Source organism: Malaclemys terrapin, chromosome 1 (genome assembly GCF_027887155.1).
Source record: "Malaclemys terrapin pileata isolate rMalTer1 chromosome 1, rMalTer1.hap1, whole genome shotgun sequence".
NCBI lineage: Eukaryota > Metazoa > Chordata > Testudines > Emydidae > Malaclemys > Malaclemys terrapin.
In genome coordinates, this window is record NC_071505.1 from 195,690,122 (window position 1) to 195,708,202 (window position 18,081).

Here is an 18,081-nt window from a genome sequence, read left to right on the forward strand (position 1 = left end):
AATAATTCAGTCAGTTTAGCTGTCCCAACCAATCAGTTCTCTGATAGAGAATTCTAAGAATCTTGAGGATGACATTTTCCCCCTGGCCACAACTCCCACCCCCACACACTTCTTTGCAACTCCCAAAATCCCTGCCCTGTGATGATCATCTCTTCCTCCAACAGTGGATGGCTCAATCAAGTATGCTCCAGAGGCCATGAATGCCATTCCATTAGCGTCGGATGTCAGGGAGGAGTGTGGCACCCTCTCATTGCTGATGTGGGAGTGCAGGACCTGAATTAGGTCATGGTCTTGAATCCCCCAAATTGTGCTGCTGCTAGACCATCAGACTGGCCCTCTCTTAGCTTATTTTCAATGTTCTGTGAAATTCTGATTATAACAACTTTTTCTTTGACAGAAGAAACTTACACACACATTTAGTTGGAAAGGAGAATTTAAAGCTACCTGGCACCTTTTGCAGCTATACTTGTGAGGCTCAGAATCTGCACTTTCATCAGAGTTGTCATCGTTTTCCTCTGATGAGATTCCGATTTTACCAATGAACTCTTCCCTCTGGTGGTCATCCATTAGTGCAATGTCCTATACAGGGTGGGGAAGGAGATTCCATCTTAATCAGATCTAATGTCAAAAGTTAATACAGCTCCAACCCTTTTGCGACACTGATTAACTACATAAACTGCAACAATAATGTGATTCAAGGCATTCTCCCATATAATGAAATACCTGCAAAAGTTCCCCAGTTTGTACAGACACAATGTTGTTATTTTTTAAATGCCAATATATGCATATTTTATTAATATTAGTATAAATAGGGACCAAACTGCAGCCGTGTTAAATCCATAGCACCATTTTAATGGAACCATTGAAGAGTGTAACACCTTTCAGTTTGTGTTAAAGAAATTGCACCATTTCACTAAACCACTTAACTCTTAACTGCATTACAAGGGTTCTCCAGACAGTTCAACAGGCAAGATGTTTCCCTGTGAGGATCCTGCAATACCTCAGGGATTCTGAAAGACTTTCAGAGTATGGACCACATTATAGCAGAGAGACTATTTCAGGCATGCCTCCTCTCCCGTTCATAATTGCTTAACAGCCCTGTAGCAACTATAGCAATTGCTTATATGGAAAAGTAACATCAAGAAAAGATTCAGTATATAGCTGCCTTTTAATGCAGTTTAGCAGCTGGCAACCAGGAGGAGGAGCAGCAGCACCATGTCTGCGGACCACCAGCCTGTGTTCTGTGGATCAGGGTGACAACTGCTATAATAATCAATAATACTTTTACCCAACACTCGCATAGCACCTTCCACCCAAAGCTCTAAAAGGGATCATACCAACACTAGTTAATTGAGCTGCCACACCTTGCAAAGGAAGTAAGTGTTCTCTTTGCTTTAGGTGGGTGAACTGAAGCACTGTGGTTTAGTGGCATGCCCAAGGTCAGGCAGAGTGTCAGGGGTCAATCTTGGGACCTGAACTAAGCTGTCCTCCTAACTTCTAGTTGCTTGCCATAACTATTAGACAACACCTCCTCTATGTAACCTATCTATTAATGTTTAAAGTGATGGTTCCCTCAACTCCCCTATTTCATAGGTTTTTTTTTTATACTTAACCACCCACAGTGTTGAAGATAAGCTGCAAAGGATTTACCTTAAAAAACCCAAAACTGTTGTTTCTGAGATTCCAAACACCAAATTCTGGCTTGAATCGAGAAACAGGTGTAACAGACCCTTATAGAGATGTACGTACGGGGCAAGGAGATGTATGTGATCCCTCTTACGTGGCCAGCATGATCACACCACCTTAGTATTCTCGAACAGGTTTCCAATAAAAAATGCAAGTTATCAGAATATTAACAGAATACCTTAAAATGGACGTGAATATGATCTCTAAGAACGTCCACTCTGAAAAATTTACGTCCACAGATTTCACAGGTGTATTTCTTGTCTCCGTGTGTCAGGAGGTGTTTGTTCATATTGCTCCTGCATGAAAATACCTAGGGTAGAAGAACACTGAAGAATATTTTTCTTGTCATGCCTCAAGAGGCATCTGAGCTACTCCTCTTCATAACTTAATTTGCAATTAGATTTAGGAGGTATTTAATACTGCTCTACTTGTTCCTGGGCAGAGCAACCTATTTGTTTGTGTTTCAGAGAAGTAAGAGCTCCCATCATCCACTCCACACCAGGCTACACAAGCTGTTAACATAGTCACTTATGCATCAATAATCACTCAAAGGATTAGCAGAGATTGGTTATGTAACAGAGGTGGACATCTAATATAGGTGGAGTAGAATTACAATTAATACATTTGGAGATATTTGGGGATGGTCCCTTGAAACAGGATTGCCTAAGAAGGGTGGTCCCCTTCTATATATGCGACACTGCAGTGACACTTAGCTATTCCCAAGTAAAAAAACCCATCATTTACTTAGAAATAAGGTTGCTTGAGTGCAAATTCCACCAACACAAATCACTAAACATCTTGGAAACAGTAGTTAAGTCCACATTCTCATCCATGCCATTCACATTCACACTAATCTTGGATTGCATATTTTACCACCCAACACTGCCCAATTGCACTCGTGGCCTCCATCACTATGCCACACGCTCACTTTCAGTTCTAATGCAGAATTGCTCACAAAGCCCACATCCAGCTCCTCTCACTCCAACACAAACCCTTCACTCCAACCTAAGCCAAATAAAGAGACTGTATTAACAGACAAATCTGGAGCGTAACAGTTTATAACTGGTCCTCGGAAAATATGAGGTTGGACTAGGGTTTTGTTTAATGCTGCTTTAAGTGAAAAGCTCCTCAGAACGCTGGCTACAGAGTATTTCTTGGTGCGTCTGTAGTGAGGACTGGAGGATTGCTGGAGCTTGAATGCAAAGCTCTATCTGACACAAACTGGCAAAAAAAGCCTACCTTCCCACACACAGGGCATCCCGAGGGTTCCTTCTTGTAGCGCACCATGTTCTCCGTGCTGTGCTCAAAGTCTTCTCTTTTCACACGCCTCACCCCTTAACGTCACAGTCCCCACCAAAAAAAAATAAAATAAAATAAACCACATTTTCCACTCCTGTATGCCTTTTCAGTCGAATACACACTGTTCCTGTAAAGCGCAGTGAGATAGGGGAGTAGTGCTCTATGCGTAATTTTGTCTCTGAATGAACGAACCAATACTTAGTTACAGCAGTGAAAGGGATCTTAGAAATACAAGAGAGGCGTGTTGAAGATATATTTTTGTTTTCCTATTGGTTACTTGTACCAATCTTAAAGTGCGAGAAAAGCTACTTCTATTGTAAGCAAATCACTTTCATTATTTGTTTCAGTAAAGTCTACCCGGTGCGAGGTGATTTATCTAGGGTGGGGAGCAGTTTAACATAGAAACTCTGCCAGCCAGTCAGTCAGTCAGTGGGTGCTGTAGATGCACAGCCGCTCAACCCCAGGCACTTCATGTTTAACAAAGACCCCTGTTTCCACCCCTGCTGCTTTCGAGGGGAGAAGGGGGCCCCAGGTCACTGGCGCAGCCTCTGTGACAGGTGAGGGGAGACCCACTGCCCCCAACACCACTCAAAGTGGGGGATGGGGCTGTGGTATGGGGGGCAGAACAAAAGGAGGGGCCTCTCTTGTCATGTGCCTAGGACCCAGATTGTTTAATCTGGCCCTACTTCTAAACTACTTTCAATCTTGTCCCTAAAAACTACTAGTGGCAGTTTAAAACAAATACCCAAATTTCATTGTATGTTCTCATTTTTAACCTCTTCTTTGTGACTATCATTTCCTTCAGAGGCTACGGCTTAATTATCAAAGGTGCTGGGCACCTGCAATGCCCACTGACTTCAGTGAGATTTGTGAGTGCTCAGCTCTTCTGGTCTGGTTTCATAAGTGCTCTAAATGTTGTAAGGCAACATATTGTGCCGCATTCAATTTATTTGTTAAACTGATAGTCATAATCCCATATTATTCTCTGGAATGGATCTGTGCTTACTCACTGCCGTCCAATTCCAATGAAAGACAGCAACTCTGCCAACAAGCTTTTCAGTTACCACAGAAATTTCAGAAGACTTGGATTTTTAACATCACAAGAGATCATTCTGATCATCTAGTCTGACCTCCTATTCAACACAAACCACACAATTTTCACCAGGCAGTTAATGCATGTAGCCCAACAACTGGTGACTGAACTACAGGATATAGTCTAGGAAGACACCCAATCTTCATTTAAAGACTCCAAATGATGGAGCATCTACCACTTCCCTCAGTAATCAATTCCAATGGTTCATTATCCTTATTGTTAAAAATTTGCTAACCTTCCCAAGGATAAGCTACACCAGATCAGCTAATTAGTTTTGAAATGATAGCCAGCATCAAGTGAAAACTGATGCAGAATGATTTACTTAATTTCCCCAAGCCAACTGACACTTCAAAAGCAACAATCAGCTTCATGCCAAGTGTACTTACCTTCCAAGTGTCTCCTTTGATGATCCAACATGACATCCTTCCGGTAGAACATCTTATTGCAGATTTCACATGCAAATTTCTTATCCCCGTGCTTCTTCTTGTGTTTGGAGAGGTTACTATTCGTGGAAAAGAACCTGAAACACATCTCACACTGGAATGTCTTGTCATCTGTAGGTAATGAAAATAAAGCAATTATTTTAAGATAAAAATGGTATTTTTTTTAAAATATGATAAGAAATGTATTCTATAGTTAGATCTGGCATTACAAAGCACCACACATGAATCTGGGGAAAGCAGAACATGAGTTTTTCGTTCTTACTTGTCAATTTGTCTTCTGTCAAAAAATAAAATCAAATCAGTCAATCTAGAATCTCGACAGGTTAAGATCTGCTCCTCAAAATCAATCACAGGCAACTCTACTAGAGATTCCCCCCCTTGCTCCCTCAGGTTTATCTTGCGCTATGAAAATCTGGAAGTCACCAAAACACACCAAAATTGCTTCCAAAGTTAATTCAGCAATGGTAAATATTAAAGATGTTAACATGTACATTGATTCTAGCAAAATAAGTTTCTCATATAGGCCCCCGACCCTGCAGTCTGGCATACTCTCATTAATTCTATCCAAATTGGGTTCAGTCACAGGTTTCCCAAATATGACGTCCTGTTTGGAGCGGCAATGTCTGAGGAACACAGTAGCATAGGAATTGCTATCCCAGCTTCGAACAAAGGCACACCTAGTCCACACCTGATTTCCAAGAACAGACAGTACCAGGTGCTTCAGAGGAAGGCGTAAAACCCCCATAATGGACAGTTAAACAACAAGAGGCCTACTGGGGAAGTTTCTTCCTAACTCAGAGGCTGTTCAAAAGTCTGAGGGTTGTTGCATGGTCCTGCAGATGCCACAGGGATAAGACAGAAGAAAGAAGTATTAGGCCAGTTAACAATAGGTCCAAAATGTTTTTAATTTTGGAAAGGATCAACTCTGTGAGAGAGAGAGAGAGCTGCCACTGATGAAGGCAGATTACTGGGAGGTCTTGGCACCATCTGTCCTTTTATACAAGCATTGCCCCTTGGAAGAAAAGTCTTAAGTAAGGTTACCTCCAGTTGTGCTTGGAGGAACAATTACCCAGAGGATTCCAGGCTGATGGATATTTTGTGTCCAAGGAGTGACTAAGGGCTCTAGGGAGGAGATGCAGAGGAAAGGACAGTTCTAGTGATATCACAGAGGAAGAAACAACAGGACCTAGTGGGAGACTGGATTTACTGGGAGAAGGAATGAGAAAGCAGGTGAAGAGTGCAAGTCTGGGAAACTGGAGGCTGCAAGTCTGGAGCCTTCAATGGTGATAAAGATAAGAGGAAGCAGAGATGGACTGAGAGGAAAGGTGTGAAGTTTAGTTTTAGAAGAAGCAAGCTGGAGAAAGTGGTAGGATATCTGGGAGGAGATATCCGAGACACAGCCGGGGATGTGAGATTCGAGAGAGGGAAAGAGATAAAATACAACGCATGGGTGGAATTGTTGCTGTACAGATTGCCTGAAATAGTTTTCCATGATGCGGTAACAGATGTTTGTTTTTACAGTGCTGCTGTAATGTGAGGAAGGTGAAGCCTGAAATGACTACTCTTCCCTCCTGGTTGCTATAGAGATGAACTATGGTGTAGCAGACTTCACTTGGGGGTCCATAGGCCATGGCTCAACAGTCCCCAAAATCATGGGATGGCCTTGTCAGGCAATCTGAGGGCCTGCAGCTGAGTTACAGCTGTCTTCCTCCGGTGTTCCCTGGGTTCTTCCAGATGGACAAAGGGGGGGAGCGAAGGGTACAGGGACCTGGGCCCTCCCTCTCCACTGGGTCCCAGCCCAAGGGGGAAAAGGGGGAGGAGTGTCTCAGCCCCCCTCTTGCTGGTACACCAGACCAGCCACCCTTGGACTACTTCCTATCTTCCCTATTCTTTCTTCCGTTTGGGGCAGGGTCACAGCACGCTCAACCAGGGAGGGTTGCTCAGACACTCTCAACAATTCAGATAGTCATTCAGGGCTTCCCAGCTCCCTTCGCATTGTCCAGTGATTCCCCGTCAGAGAGAAGGGGAGAGGAAAAGGGGTCCAGCCTCTGGCTGCTACGTCAGGTCTTACCCACAGTCCAGGCCCTTCCCCTGTGGATTCCTGTCCCAGAAGCTACCAACCAATTGGCTTCGTTCCTGCAGACAGTTTTTTCTTCACTCTCCCGCCTGCTTGAGTGCCAGACTCCCCTTTTAAACAGGTCCTACATCTGGAGCAAGTTCTACAGTGGCTGAGGGGCAGGGCCCTCTTGGCCCAGTACTGCTCCATCGCTCATTTAGTCTTAAGTGAGGGGTCTGTAAATGCCATCATATATGGGAAATTATGAAAGCTGATTCAAGATTAGATAACGTTGGTGAGCAGTCATCACCTGTTCTGCAATTGTGGAATTCCAATGCACTTTCTATCCGAAAGGCCTTTTCACATGTAGCACACTTGTACCTGTAGTCGCTGTCAACCTGAGGATTGTAAACAGTAAACATTTAAAAGAGGGAGAAGAAACACAAACCATACACAATGGAAAGAGAGCTTGCAAAAAATTCTAGGTTGCTTTTTTATTGTGACATCCATTTCATTTTCTTCAACAGAAATATTTTTCTTCAAAACATTTGAGTACATTTCAGCGCAGAATTTTGACATTTTAAATTTCAAAGAATGACTCCTAATTCTAAACTTGCTGCAAAAAATACGGTGCTGTACTTACTGATCTATAAAAGACACATATGTACGTGTGTAGGTGAGAGAGAGTGTGTGTTTTTGGCTACTCTAAGCCCTGCCATGAATAATTTGATTTAGGAAAAACAAGATGTTTTCTGATTCATAGTCAGGCTCCACAATATTCTTGGCATCAGATGCCAGTAATCTGAGAGTTTAGGGCCTGATCCAAAACTCACTAAAGTTAGTCAAAAGACTCTTATTGCCATTAATGGGTTTTACTAGCATTATGAATTGTATTGCAGTAGCATTCAGAGGCCTCAATCAAAGATCAGAGCCCCAATGCAAGTAACGCTGTACACACACACACACACACACACACACACGACCCTCTCTGCTCTAGGGAGCTCACAGTTTAAACATACAACAAGAGACAACAGGTGGCAATAACCAGAGAGGACACGCAAACAAGTGAAACAATCCTACTTAGTACAGTGAACAGCAGTCAGAGCACACCTTTAGATCCTGCCCTGAGTCTCCAGCTAGCTCTGATTCAGTGACACTCCCCCGTGTGGTAAGAAATGCCTGAGCACTGTTCCATAGGCAATTCATACCAGGGATCCATTCACACAGGACTGACTTACACACCCCAATCATCAGCACTGAACTCTCAGCACATTTTCATCTCTCCTCATGAAGAACCATCTGGTTATTTCTACTCACCTCATTCCTGCTGTGTTTATATGAAACATGCTGCTTCAAGCTCTCTTTACGGCTGAACAGCTTTGCACATTCCTCACATTTAAACAGTTTGTCACCTGAGGGATCCATCAAGACAAAACAAAGAGTGAGCGACTGATGTAACCAACTGGGAACTCCATGTGTGATATCTGAACAATTCTATAGGTTGCTCCAAACAAATAGGCTATCAATCAGCTGAAATGTGAGCAGCTTCAATCATTAAAAGGATTAATTCATTGATGTCTGAAGTCAGAAGGGACCATTGTGATCAACTAGTCTGATCTCCTGTATAGCACAGGACATAGAACTTCCCCAACACAATTCCTGCATTTAGTTCTACATGCCAAATAACCCCTGCTTGAACTAGACCATGTATTTTAGAGAGACAACTAATCTTGATTTAAAGACTCAGAGTGACGGAGAACACATGACACCGTCTCACTGTTGAAAGTCTGTACCTTATTTCCAGTCTCAATTTATCTAGCTTCAACTTCCAGCCATTGGATCTTATCATGCTTTTGTCTGTTTGATTGAGGAGCCCTCTAGTAATTAATGATGGAACCTGTGAAAAACATCTGCATCTCGAATATCTCAGTTCCTCTGCCGAACCCCTGAACTGACTGGAGAGAACCACAGCATAGTAGGGAGCTGAAGGGAAACCCACCATGAGACCGGATGTGCCTGCTGAGGTTGCTGCTGTTCTGGAAGATCTTACTGCAGATGTTGCACTGATATACCCGTTTGTGTTCCCCAAGTTGCTTTATGAGCTTTCGACGTATTCCATGTCTACTGGAGAGAATTAAACTTCTTTTGAGGGACATGGTGTTTTGGTGATGAGCAAACCTACTGGATTAGAGAAAGAAAGGCAGTGAGTGAACAGCATTCCATAGTTAAAAAATAAAATAAAAAGTTAAAAGAGTTCCATCCGCTGACAAAGGCTAGGAGGGCTACCTCAGCCTTTAGGGGGAAGTCAGCCTCTCGTTCGGACAATGGTGACTCCTCCTGGCCATATATGAAGAGTAGCTGATCTGTCGGAAGAGAATTTGCTCCAGTCTCTCTCAGGCAGAAAAACAGTGGCCACCACAGTCAAAGATTGTATGTTTAGGGCTCTCACAGGAACTGCTCTTCTCACCCTCCAAAGGTATCTCAATGTCATTTTTCACATAAAAGCTTTATAGTCTTCATGCAAGAACCGTACAAAATGAGCATGCGTGGAACCATCAGGCAGCACTGTTCTGTTTCACTGTCTAAATGCCATTCGGCACATGTTTTTGAATGTGTACTTTCTTATTGCCATCTACTTGCTGTGGACTTCAATTTATTTATAGCATTATGAACTAGAACCTTAAAACACCAACGGATCAATCACCTCCAAGTCTCTCAAGAAGCTAGCTTCACTGGAACAAGTTTTTAAATATGTAATTAAATGTACAACAAAGGCCTCTATGAGGTTCTGTAAATTTCATAGACATTTTTCCCCTTTGCTCAAGGTTTATTACAAACCCTGAAATTCGCAGTGACGCAAGAGACGCAATTCACAAGTTACAAATATCAGTGAGAGACAAAATCTCTCCCAGGCATGTTATTTAAACATCCATATCTCTAGCACCAACATTCAGTGGAAGTAACATTTAACTTTGCAGCCTCTAATGGGTTTCAAATATCCCACTGTACAAAACTGTAGCAAGACAGAGAAATAATCCTATTGCACTGCACTCTGAGAGTGAAAATCATGTCACCGATCTCGCATCACCCATGGCTACAACCCAGCATCAGTGCATTGGGCCTGCATGAATCCCCCTTTGTGGCATACAAGGGTGCAGAGACTCCTTGACCAGCTGTTCCACCGGCAGCATGCATGTGTGCGCATGCACATACAAGACAGAAGGCTTTGAATGGATATGGCTATGTGTCCAAATTCTCATCAGAGTCATTATACTCTGAAGAAGTCTGTCTAAGTGTATATGGCTCTCATCACTTGCTCCAAATGAGCCCTTCCTCCATGCTAACAGGGGGAAACTACAATGGTGCTTTACAGATGTTAGGAGAGAAGGTTCTACCCCGTTATGAAGGATTGCATCCCACTCTGACTTACTTTGTTACTGAACTGATGTTGTTTGTGGTGCTTGGCAGCTTTCCTAAAACCAGTTCCATAATCCTCTCTTCTGCTGGAGAGGGAAGGGCTGCCTCATCAGGTGGGATCTCTGTTATAATTTCAGCTACTCGATCCACTGTGAATACATTATTATAAAAATACAATATTTGCATGAAGAGTTTTAAACACACGCACGCACACACACACAGGAATAAAACTCAGAATATTTCTGAGGCAGACGTTAACCATTATATTTACTTTGACACACTCTTGATTCAGAAATAAACTGAAATGAATCTTCAACTCTTGGCATCCGATTGAGTTCCAAATAAATAGGACAGTCAAAAATGAAGATTCAAATTCAAGTCCATAATGGGAACCCAACTCAACAGCCACCTCCAAGACAAACAAAACCATCTGATTATGTGGGGAGGGCAGGACAGGACTCTTTTGGAACAATTTAGTCTCAGAAGGAACAGAAAAGAAAACATTTCTCTTTCTCCACAGGACCCTTCTTTACATAAGAGAGACCAAGGTCTCCAGACAGATCTATCTATAACAGAGGTGGGCAAACTATGGCCCGCAGGCCACATCTGGTCCACGGGACCATCCTGCCCAACCCTTGAGCCCCCGCCCCTCCCCTGCTGTTCTCCCTCCCCCACAGCCTCACCTCGCCACGCCGCCAGCGCTCTGGCCCACTGCTCCTTCTGGGCAGCGCGGTGGCGTGGCCGCCAGTTCCTGCTGCTCTGAGTGGCATGGTAAGGGGGCGGGGAGCAGAGGGGAGTTGGATAAGGGGCGGGGGGACCCAGGGGAGCGGTCAGGAGACAGGGAGCAGTGGGAGGTTGGATGGGGTGGAGGTTCTGGGAGGGAGTGGTCAGGGGAACAGGGGGGGTTGGATAAGTGTGGGAGTCCCAGGGGGGCTGTCAGGAGGCAGAGATGTGGATAGGGGTCAGGGCAGTCAGGGAACGGAGGGGTGGGGTATTGGTTGGTATGGGGCAGAAGGTCCCAGGGGGCGGTCAGGGGACAAAGAGCGGGGGGGTTGGATGGGTTGAGGGTTCTGAGGGGGGCAGTCAGGGGGCGAGAAGTGGGAGGGGGCAGATAGGGGGTGGGGGACAGGCTGTTTGGAGAGGCACAGCCTTCCCTACCCGGCCCTCCATACAGTTGCACAATCCTGATGTGGCCCTTGGGCCAAAAAGTTTGCCCACCTCGATCTACAATAAGAACAGAAACAAGAGAATTGCCACAGCCTCTAGTCAGCACCAGCAGTATTCAGGATTCAGATGTTTAGCTGGAAGTAGGCAATTACAGAAAAATCTGCCCATCAGAAATGTTTCTGCCAACAAACTCAAGTTAGAGCTTGGCTTATTCTCCCAGAAACACAGGGGTTTATCTCCTTTCCAAATTTTGTTTTTATCCTATTTAATGTAACTGTAGATATTCTTGTTAGCCACATAAATGTCCAATCTATTTTTTTTTCCTGCTGAGCTAACCGCCTCAGACAAAAACTTTACACCCACGGAATAGTGTACTGCAAAGGACGAGGTGTCAAATTTATTTTGCAGACTTAGGTTCACAAGCCACTCCCCCAGGGGAGTGCTAAAGCTAGAGCTGTTCACAGTTTGGTGTGCAGAGCATGGACAGCAGGTGCTATGCCCTGTGTGGCACTGGCACATTCAACAGCTTCACTGATAACACAGGTGTCGTGTAACAGAGTGCCAGACTGTAGCTGAGGCACAGCCAATATGTCTGTCACAGGGGCACAGCCTTGTAAGAACAGTGGTTTCAAGACAGGGCACATGTCAATGAAGGGTTGGCTGACCATGCATTATGTGACGCCCTACTGGAGACAATATAAAGGAAGGCTCCTGGCTCAATCTTAGGAAGATGAGGATCGAGGAAAGATCCTGAGGGAAGTCCCTTCATGGGAGCAAGGCAGAAGGCCTAGGGGACAGCCAGGAGAGGCTAGGCAGAAGGATGTGTCTTTTCCCTTCCCAGCTTGCGGAAAGCAAGTTAGGCCTCCATTACCCAGTATTTTGTGCGTCTTTGAGTCTTTCTGCAACTTCTGCTTTACTAAAACCAGCCCTAAAGAAAGGGACTTGGACCTGAACTTGAAAGTTTGGGCGTTCTTTTGGCTGCCCAGTGGTAAATCTGCCCACCAGATTAAACGCAGCTGCTGCAGTGTTTAGCACTGAGGCATCTAGAAAAGACTGACAATCATTTTCTGCAATGACACTAGGGTTTTCTATGTGAACTAAAAAAATCTCCAGGTTTCCCCATTTAGACTCTAAGCTCAGCAGACTTTGCTGAGAATAGATCATTAAGGTGGAAGCATGTTTGGCAACTACTTTTATTAAACCTCTCTCATCTCACCTGCTGGGTCTTTATCTTCAGTGATGACAAGAGGTGTTTCTGCTTTTGCTGCTTTGGGCTTTCTTCCCCTTCGTGGAGTCCTCCTGGAGTCTACGTTGGCACCAGCACCTTCGCCAGTCACAGGCTGATCAGCAATGGGAGCCTCTGCAGGCTTCTCTGGAGTTGCATCATTTTGGCTTGTCTGGGGGACTCCTTTGGCTTGTTCCAGGTGACTCAACAGATGTTCTGCAGGCGTGTATGTGGGGGAAACACAGTCATGTAACATGTAGACGGCTCCAGCACCAAAACTTATAATTAGATCTCCTTTATTGAACTGAATCTTGCCTAGATCAAGTATTTCACTGCAGTTAAAACACCTTTCTAACTAAAAGTACGCTCTCTATTATAAACTAAATTGATCATTGAGATGGATTGAAATTTTAGAGGTTTTAATACTTGTTATTAAATTGGTGAGTGCGTGCTCAGGTCCCCCTTCTGAGCCACTCTGCAGAGGATATGAATTGTTACACACCCCAACTACAGAACCTTGCCTTTTTAGCTCAAGCTGTGGCAGTTCATACTTTTTGCTCTGAAGGTTCCTGGTTCAATCCCTGGTGTATCAGCCAAGATGATTACATTATATTTTACTGAACAGACCTACGGCCCACTGATGTACCTCAATGATTTAACAGCGTGCCATTTTAAAAAATGACTTAGTAGCCTAAGTTTCATTGAAAGTCAATGGGACCACCACTGCTAAGCCTTTTAGGTGCTCAGAAATTATGCTCAATAGCTATAAACACAAAGTATGAAAATGACAAGTTCCATTAGCTTTTACTTATAGTGTCGTTCAGCTCCAATCGCTTTGTTGATAACAACACTGAGTCTGTCACTAATTTTGCACCGTTTTGCGTATACAATTCCCTATCCTTTGAGAGTCTTAATATTAATCTACCATATGTTATACAAGTGTTTCTTTCATTCCAGATCCAATAACACAAACATTTTATCAGACAGGATGCCTACAGTCAATATCAGTTGCTACTGCAGTTTTACTTTTTTCCCCCCTTAGGATCGGGGGGGGGGGGGGGAGGGAATCTACAAAAGTGTAATTCTTGGCAGCCACCTCCCTGCCCATAATCTGTTGGCTTGGAAGGACAGAACTTCCAGAATATTTCTGGGTATATTTTTTATATGAATTCCTTATTCCCCTTACCTGTCAATAGCTGAGGTTCCGGGAAAACAGATGAACACACTTTACACGTCCACTGGCTGGACTCCGCTTCAAGGGTCCCGGTACTCTCTGGAGCGCTCACTAGGACATGCCAAGGAGAAATTATTACAAGTTTTTAAAATGAAGTCAGCAAACCCTTCAGCAACTTTCTAGGATTTACTATCTTGTTTATCCTGTAAGGAAGTCCCCAGAAGAGCAGATTACAATCAATCAGTCATGAAAGACCCCAGGAGGCAGCTGCTGCTATCTTGGCACTAGTATTGTAGTCTGGTAAAGAACAGGAGGGATAAAAACCACACCTCCTCAGATACTTTAAGATGTACAAAATGCCAGAAATGACACTCAAAGTCTAATGTTTACTCCATGAGAAGGCTGCAAACAGGACTTTCTCATATCAACATTTAAGGAGACAAAACAGAAACTGGAAAAAAAACAGGAGAGATTTATGAGGTGGGAGCCTTCCTACGTCTCATCTGAGTTGTGGATTGGATCTCCTTCTCCCTAAATTAAGTGGAGATGAAAGAAACAGTACAAAAAGCACACCTGGAGCAACCAATCTTGGGCACCTTCAAAACCGGAGTTACCCAGCTCTGGACAAACTGGGGATACAGACTGAACAAAGTACTGTCTGAAAAGCATCATGGAAACACTAACATTTGGGTTAAAGTAAATAAGGGTGGTGATAAGGAAATCACATATTTGAACAGTTTAGTGAGCTGGATATTTTGCCAGACGAGCATATTGATGTTTTGCTTAAGCAACTTCCCAGCTCTTACACACAAAGAAAGAAAAATAGGACGTTATTTTAAGTAACCATGCGACACATAATGCTATTATGGATCTTTCAGGGAAAAGGAAGGTAACAGAATCAGGAAAACTGTTAAATAACTGTGCGCTGTGAACAGAGATTAAGTTCTAAACAGGTCATCTAAGGATCCATCAGGTGGACCTGAGAAATCTAGAACATTCTGCAGATTGTTTAAGATCTCCAAAGTTGAATATTTCACAATCTATTGAAATCCCACAGACTGCCATGTGGGTAGCCAGGAATCCCAAGGGCCATATTCCATTTTGGAAACACATTCCCATTTCCAACACAGAATATTGCAGAAGCTTAATTCCATGAAAATGTCTTGAGTCTTATATTTTGTCCCAATTGTGGATGAAAAATTTTCTGAAAATTTAAAATTTCTCACAGAACTGAATTTCAGTTTCCTGTCCAGCTCTACATTCTGGCAATAACAGTACTGGAACTAACAAAGGGGGGATGTTCTGGTGGAGTGTTTTACACTTCTGCAACCAAGAAAATGACATCTTTAATGTTAATATGCAAAAGTTAGCGTAACTACTTTTCAAAGAACAATCCCAGATGATCTCTTTTTGATCTGGATTCCAGGATCATGAATGTACACTGATTTGGGTTTTTAGTGTGGCGATTTCTAAAAGTTTAATGCTTTTTAAAAATTTTCTTTGCCCCAGTTACCAAAGATTAGATTTTTTTTTTCTGCTTCATGCCTATGGGAAGTGGGAGCCAATCTTTATAACACATTTAGGTTTTCCAAATGATCTGTTCTTTATCAATATTATCCACCTGGCTTACAAGTTTATTTAAGATTTTTAACTACATCCTTCTACTTTAGCCAACACAAGATTCAGGGGTAACCACTGTTCTTGCCATTTCCAAAATGGCGTTGCTCCCACTCTGCTATATCTTTTTGGTTTTCTTCCTGTATTCTACCACATTTCAGATATTATGTCTTCCAAAAAAAAAAAGGTAATATGAAAAAAAAAAAAAAAAAACAAATTAAAAACAGTAAGTGGCATTTAGGATAAGAAACATTTGCTTGAAAAAGTTTCCATGTCCCTTCACTCCCTTTTTTATCTTCAGTGGATTTTTAAGCACAGCACCCGGGAAGGGAAAATCCATAGACTTAAATTCTCTCCCCATTAACTATCAAAGATGGATTAAGCACTTACATATTTACTGTACGTCACATAATCATGATGTTTCCATCACCGCAGAAACACTGTGCACTGAGCAGCTCCTTTGCTCCATCCAGATCTGCCCTTCAACTGTCACTATTGGCTCCATACAGCACAGACAGGAACAGAGGATGAAATATTTTATTTACCTGCAAAGTCAGCTACAGGCACATTGGACTTCTTGATTTTTTTAAGAGACAAGACTGCACTGGGAGGCTTTGAAGAGATTTTGTTCCCTTCCTTGTCGCATTCCATCACTACTAAGCATATATCTGCGGTGAAGGAAAAAATAGTTCCTTTTTGTTATTTTCCCAATATCTGACTGGTATCCTTGCTGTGGTGCCAGTGTGACATATGTGGGTGCTGCAGGCTATGCCACCCAGCAGGTCTTCGACAACTTACTCTGCGAGAGAGCCTAATCAAGGCAAAACATTACGTATGCCTTAATTCTGCAGAATAGCTTCCAGTTTAGAATCTGGGATACAGCGGCATCGCACAGCAGAAGGTGTGTACTCAGGATGCAAATACATGGATTTCACTGTGTATGGATATACTACCTTACAGAGGTATGTACGGTCTCCGTATTTTCATTCGACAACAAAGATCACTAACACTATATAAGCCACCAATGCTTTGAAGTCATTTGGAAGGGATTAACCTACAAATGTATATATTCATTCCAATATTTAGCACAGACTTGAAGCTTGATCTAAGCTAATCAGAAAACTTGAACAGAGGATATTTGATTTAATCTCGCAACGCATTCACAAGATTAACCAACCCTGGTGCTCTTTTGCTCCGAAAAAAAAACAACCAAACAAAAGGTAGGCTTTCAATTTACACCACTGAGAAACATCTTGGGGGACCAAAACTACTTTGCCAGAATGACCTAAATACCAATCAGCTTTACGGTACTTCAGATTGCCTGCTGCACTGTCAAGAACACAAAGTTACCAAGCACACTGATGGTGCTGGCACATCACTAAGCAATCATGGCTACATTCATAATCCTGGAAATTTTTCTCAGCCCAGGAACCACACTGTACATTAAAGTATTCTCAACTAAACAGCAACAATAACACTAGAAGTTTTTTTTTTTGGCTGCAGAAATGTAAAGGTAGAAGAGAATTGAGGAGGAAATGATTATTATTTATATTACCATAGCACAAAGCATAGAAGCTTTAACATTAATTTAAAGAACTCTACCAAAGACGTCTACCTTCCTTTGCAGAAGCTCGAGTAATCATGAGGAACAAAAGCTCAGTTTGAACTCATCTCCTTGCTTCACAGGGCTCTACACAAGACTTGCGAAGGCGTATGTAATTGCTCCCAATTGTACAACACTCAATGGCAAGGACAGAAAGCTTCGTTGCAATTAAAAGAAAAGACGACTGCTTCTCGGGTGATCTATTTATGTGTTTGCACTGTGCTGACATTTGAATTTCTTTGGGAAGAGACTGGAAAGCTCTTCCATGAAGAAACGTTTTGATGAAATTACTGATTCTGCAGCTAACGACCATTCCTCCAGTCTTGGGTCTCAAACCGCTGCAGAACCAATTAGGACATGCATCTTTTTTTAAAGACTCAGATACCTCTTGGTGCAGAACTTAGGCTTCTTTCTTGTAGGGCAGAAATGCATCTGAGAGTCCAATTTTTTACACAATTTACAAATTCGGGGCCAGATCCTCCAAGGTACTGAGCACCCTCAACTGCCACTGAGCTCAGGGGGAGGATCAGCACCTAGTTGGACTGGGCCCTTAGGGAAGAAGAAAAAGGCCCCCAAAACGTACCATTGGCAATACTAGTGACCTGCTTCAGCACTGGCTTTTCCATTTTTTTGGCGTAAAAAGCTGCATACCACACTCGCAGCTCAGTTCCTGGTGGGATGTCCCGGGAGGTGGTGAAGTAAATATCATTGTCATGCTGGAAGGCAGTCAGGTTCTGGTGTTCATATTCAGTGGCTGCTCTCACCATCATCATCCAATTACAGTCATCTTCGTTAGAGGTATCAAAATAAACCAGGGGCCCATCCTTCTGGAAAACCTGTGAGCCACCCATACAAACAAATGCATATATATACAAACATAATAAATAATAAAATTAGGGCTGTCAAGCAATTAAAAAAAATAATCGTGATTAATTGCGCAATTTAAAAAATGAATTGCAATTAATCGCACTGTTAAACAATAATAGAATACCATTTATTTAAATAAATGTGATGTTTTCTACATTTCCAAATATATTGATTTCAATTACAACACACAAAGTGTACAGTGCTCACTTTATATTTATTTTTGATTACAAATATTTGCACTGTAAAAAAAAATAATATTTTTCAATTCACCTAATACAAGTACTATAGTGCAATCTCTCTTTATCATGAAATTTGAACTTACAAATGTAGAATTATGCACAAAAAGTAACTGCATTCAAAAAACAAAACAATGTAAAACTTCAGAGCCTACAAGTCCACTCAGTCCTACTTCTTGTTCAGCCAATTGCTCAGAC

General features: G+C 42.6%; 1 protein-coding gene across 3 annotated transcripts in view; it reads right to left on the reverse strand.

The window, feature by feature from the left end:
* The window catches only part of PRDM15 (PR/SET domain 15), a 50,343-nt gene that overhangs the window by 13,126 nt on the left and 19,136 nt on the right, over positions 1 to 18,081 (reverse strand). For 2 of the 3 annotated variants that reach the window (XM_054049551.1, XM_054049545.1), the window contains exons 5-15: positions 17,364 to 17,616; positions 13,573 to 13,671; positions 12,378 to 12,602; positions 10,008 to 10,143; positions 8,577 to 8,758; positions 7,895 to 7,989; positions 6,888 to 6,975; positions 4,465 to 4,632; positions 2,926 to 3,020; positions 1,865 to 1,996; positions 445 to 579 (exon numbers count right to left, since the gene is read on the reverse strand). In XM_054049551.1, the coding sequence (XP_053905526.1) occupies positions 445 to 579; positions 1,865 to 1,996; positions 2,926 to 3,020; positions 4,465 to 4,632; positions 6,888 to 6,975; positions 7,895 to 7,989; positions 8,577 to 8,758; positions 10,008 to 10,143; positions 12,378 to 12,602; positions 13,573 to 13,671; positions 17,364 to 17,616 (1,608 nt within the window). Of the gene's footprint in view, positions 1 to 444; positions 580 to 1,864; positions 1,997 to 2,925; positions 3,021 to 4,464; positions 4,633 to 6,887; positions 6,976 to 7,894; positions 7,990 to 8,576; positions 8,759 to 10,007; positions 10,144 to 12,377; positions 12,603 to 13,572; positions 13,672 to 17,363; positions 17,617 to 18,081 lie in introns of those variants that run through there. The other variant, XM_054049562.1, reaches the window with a different exon arrangement.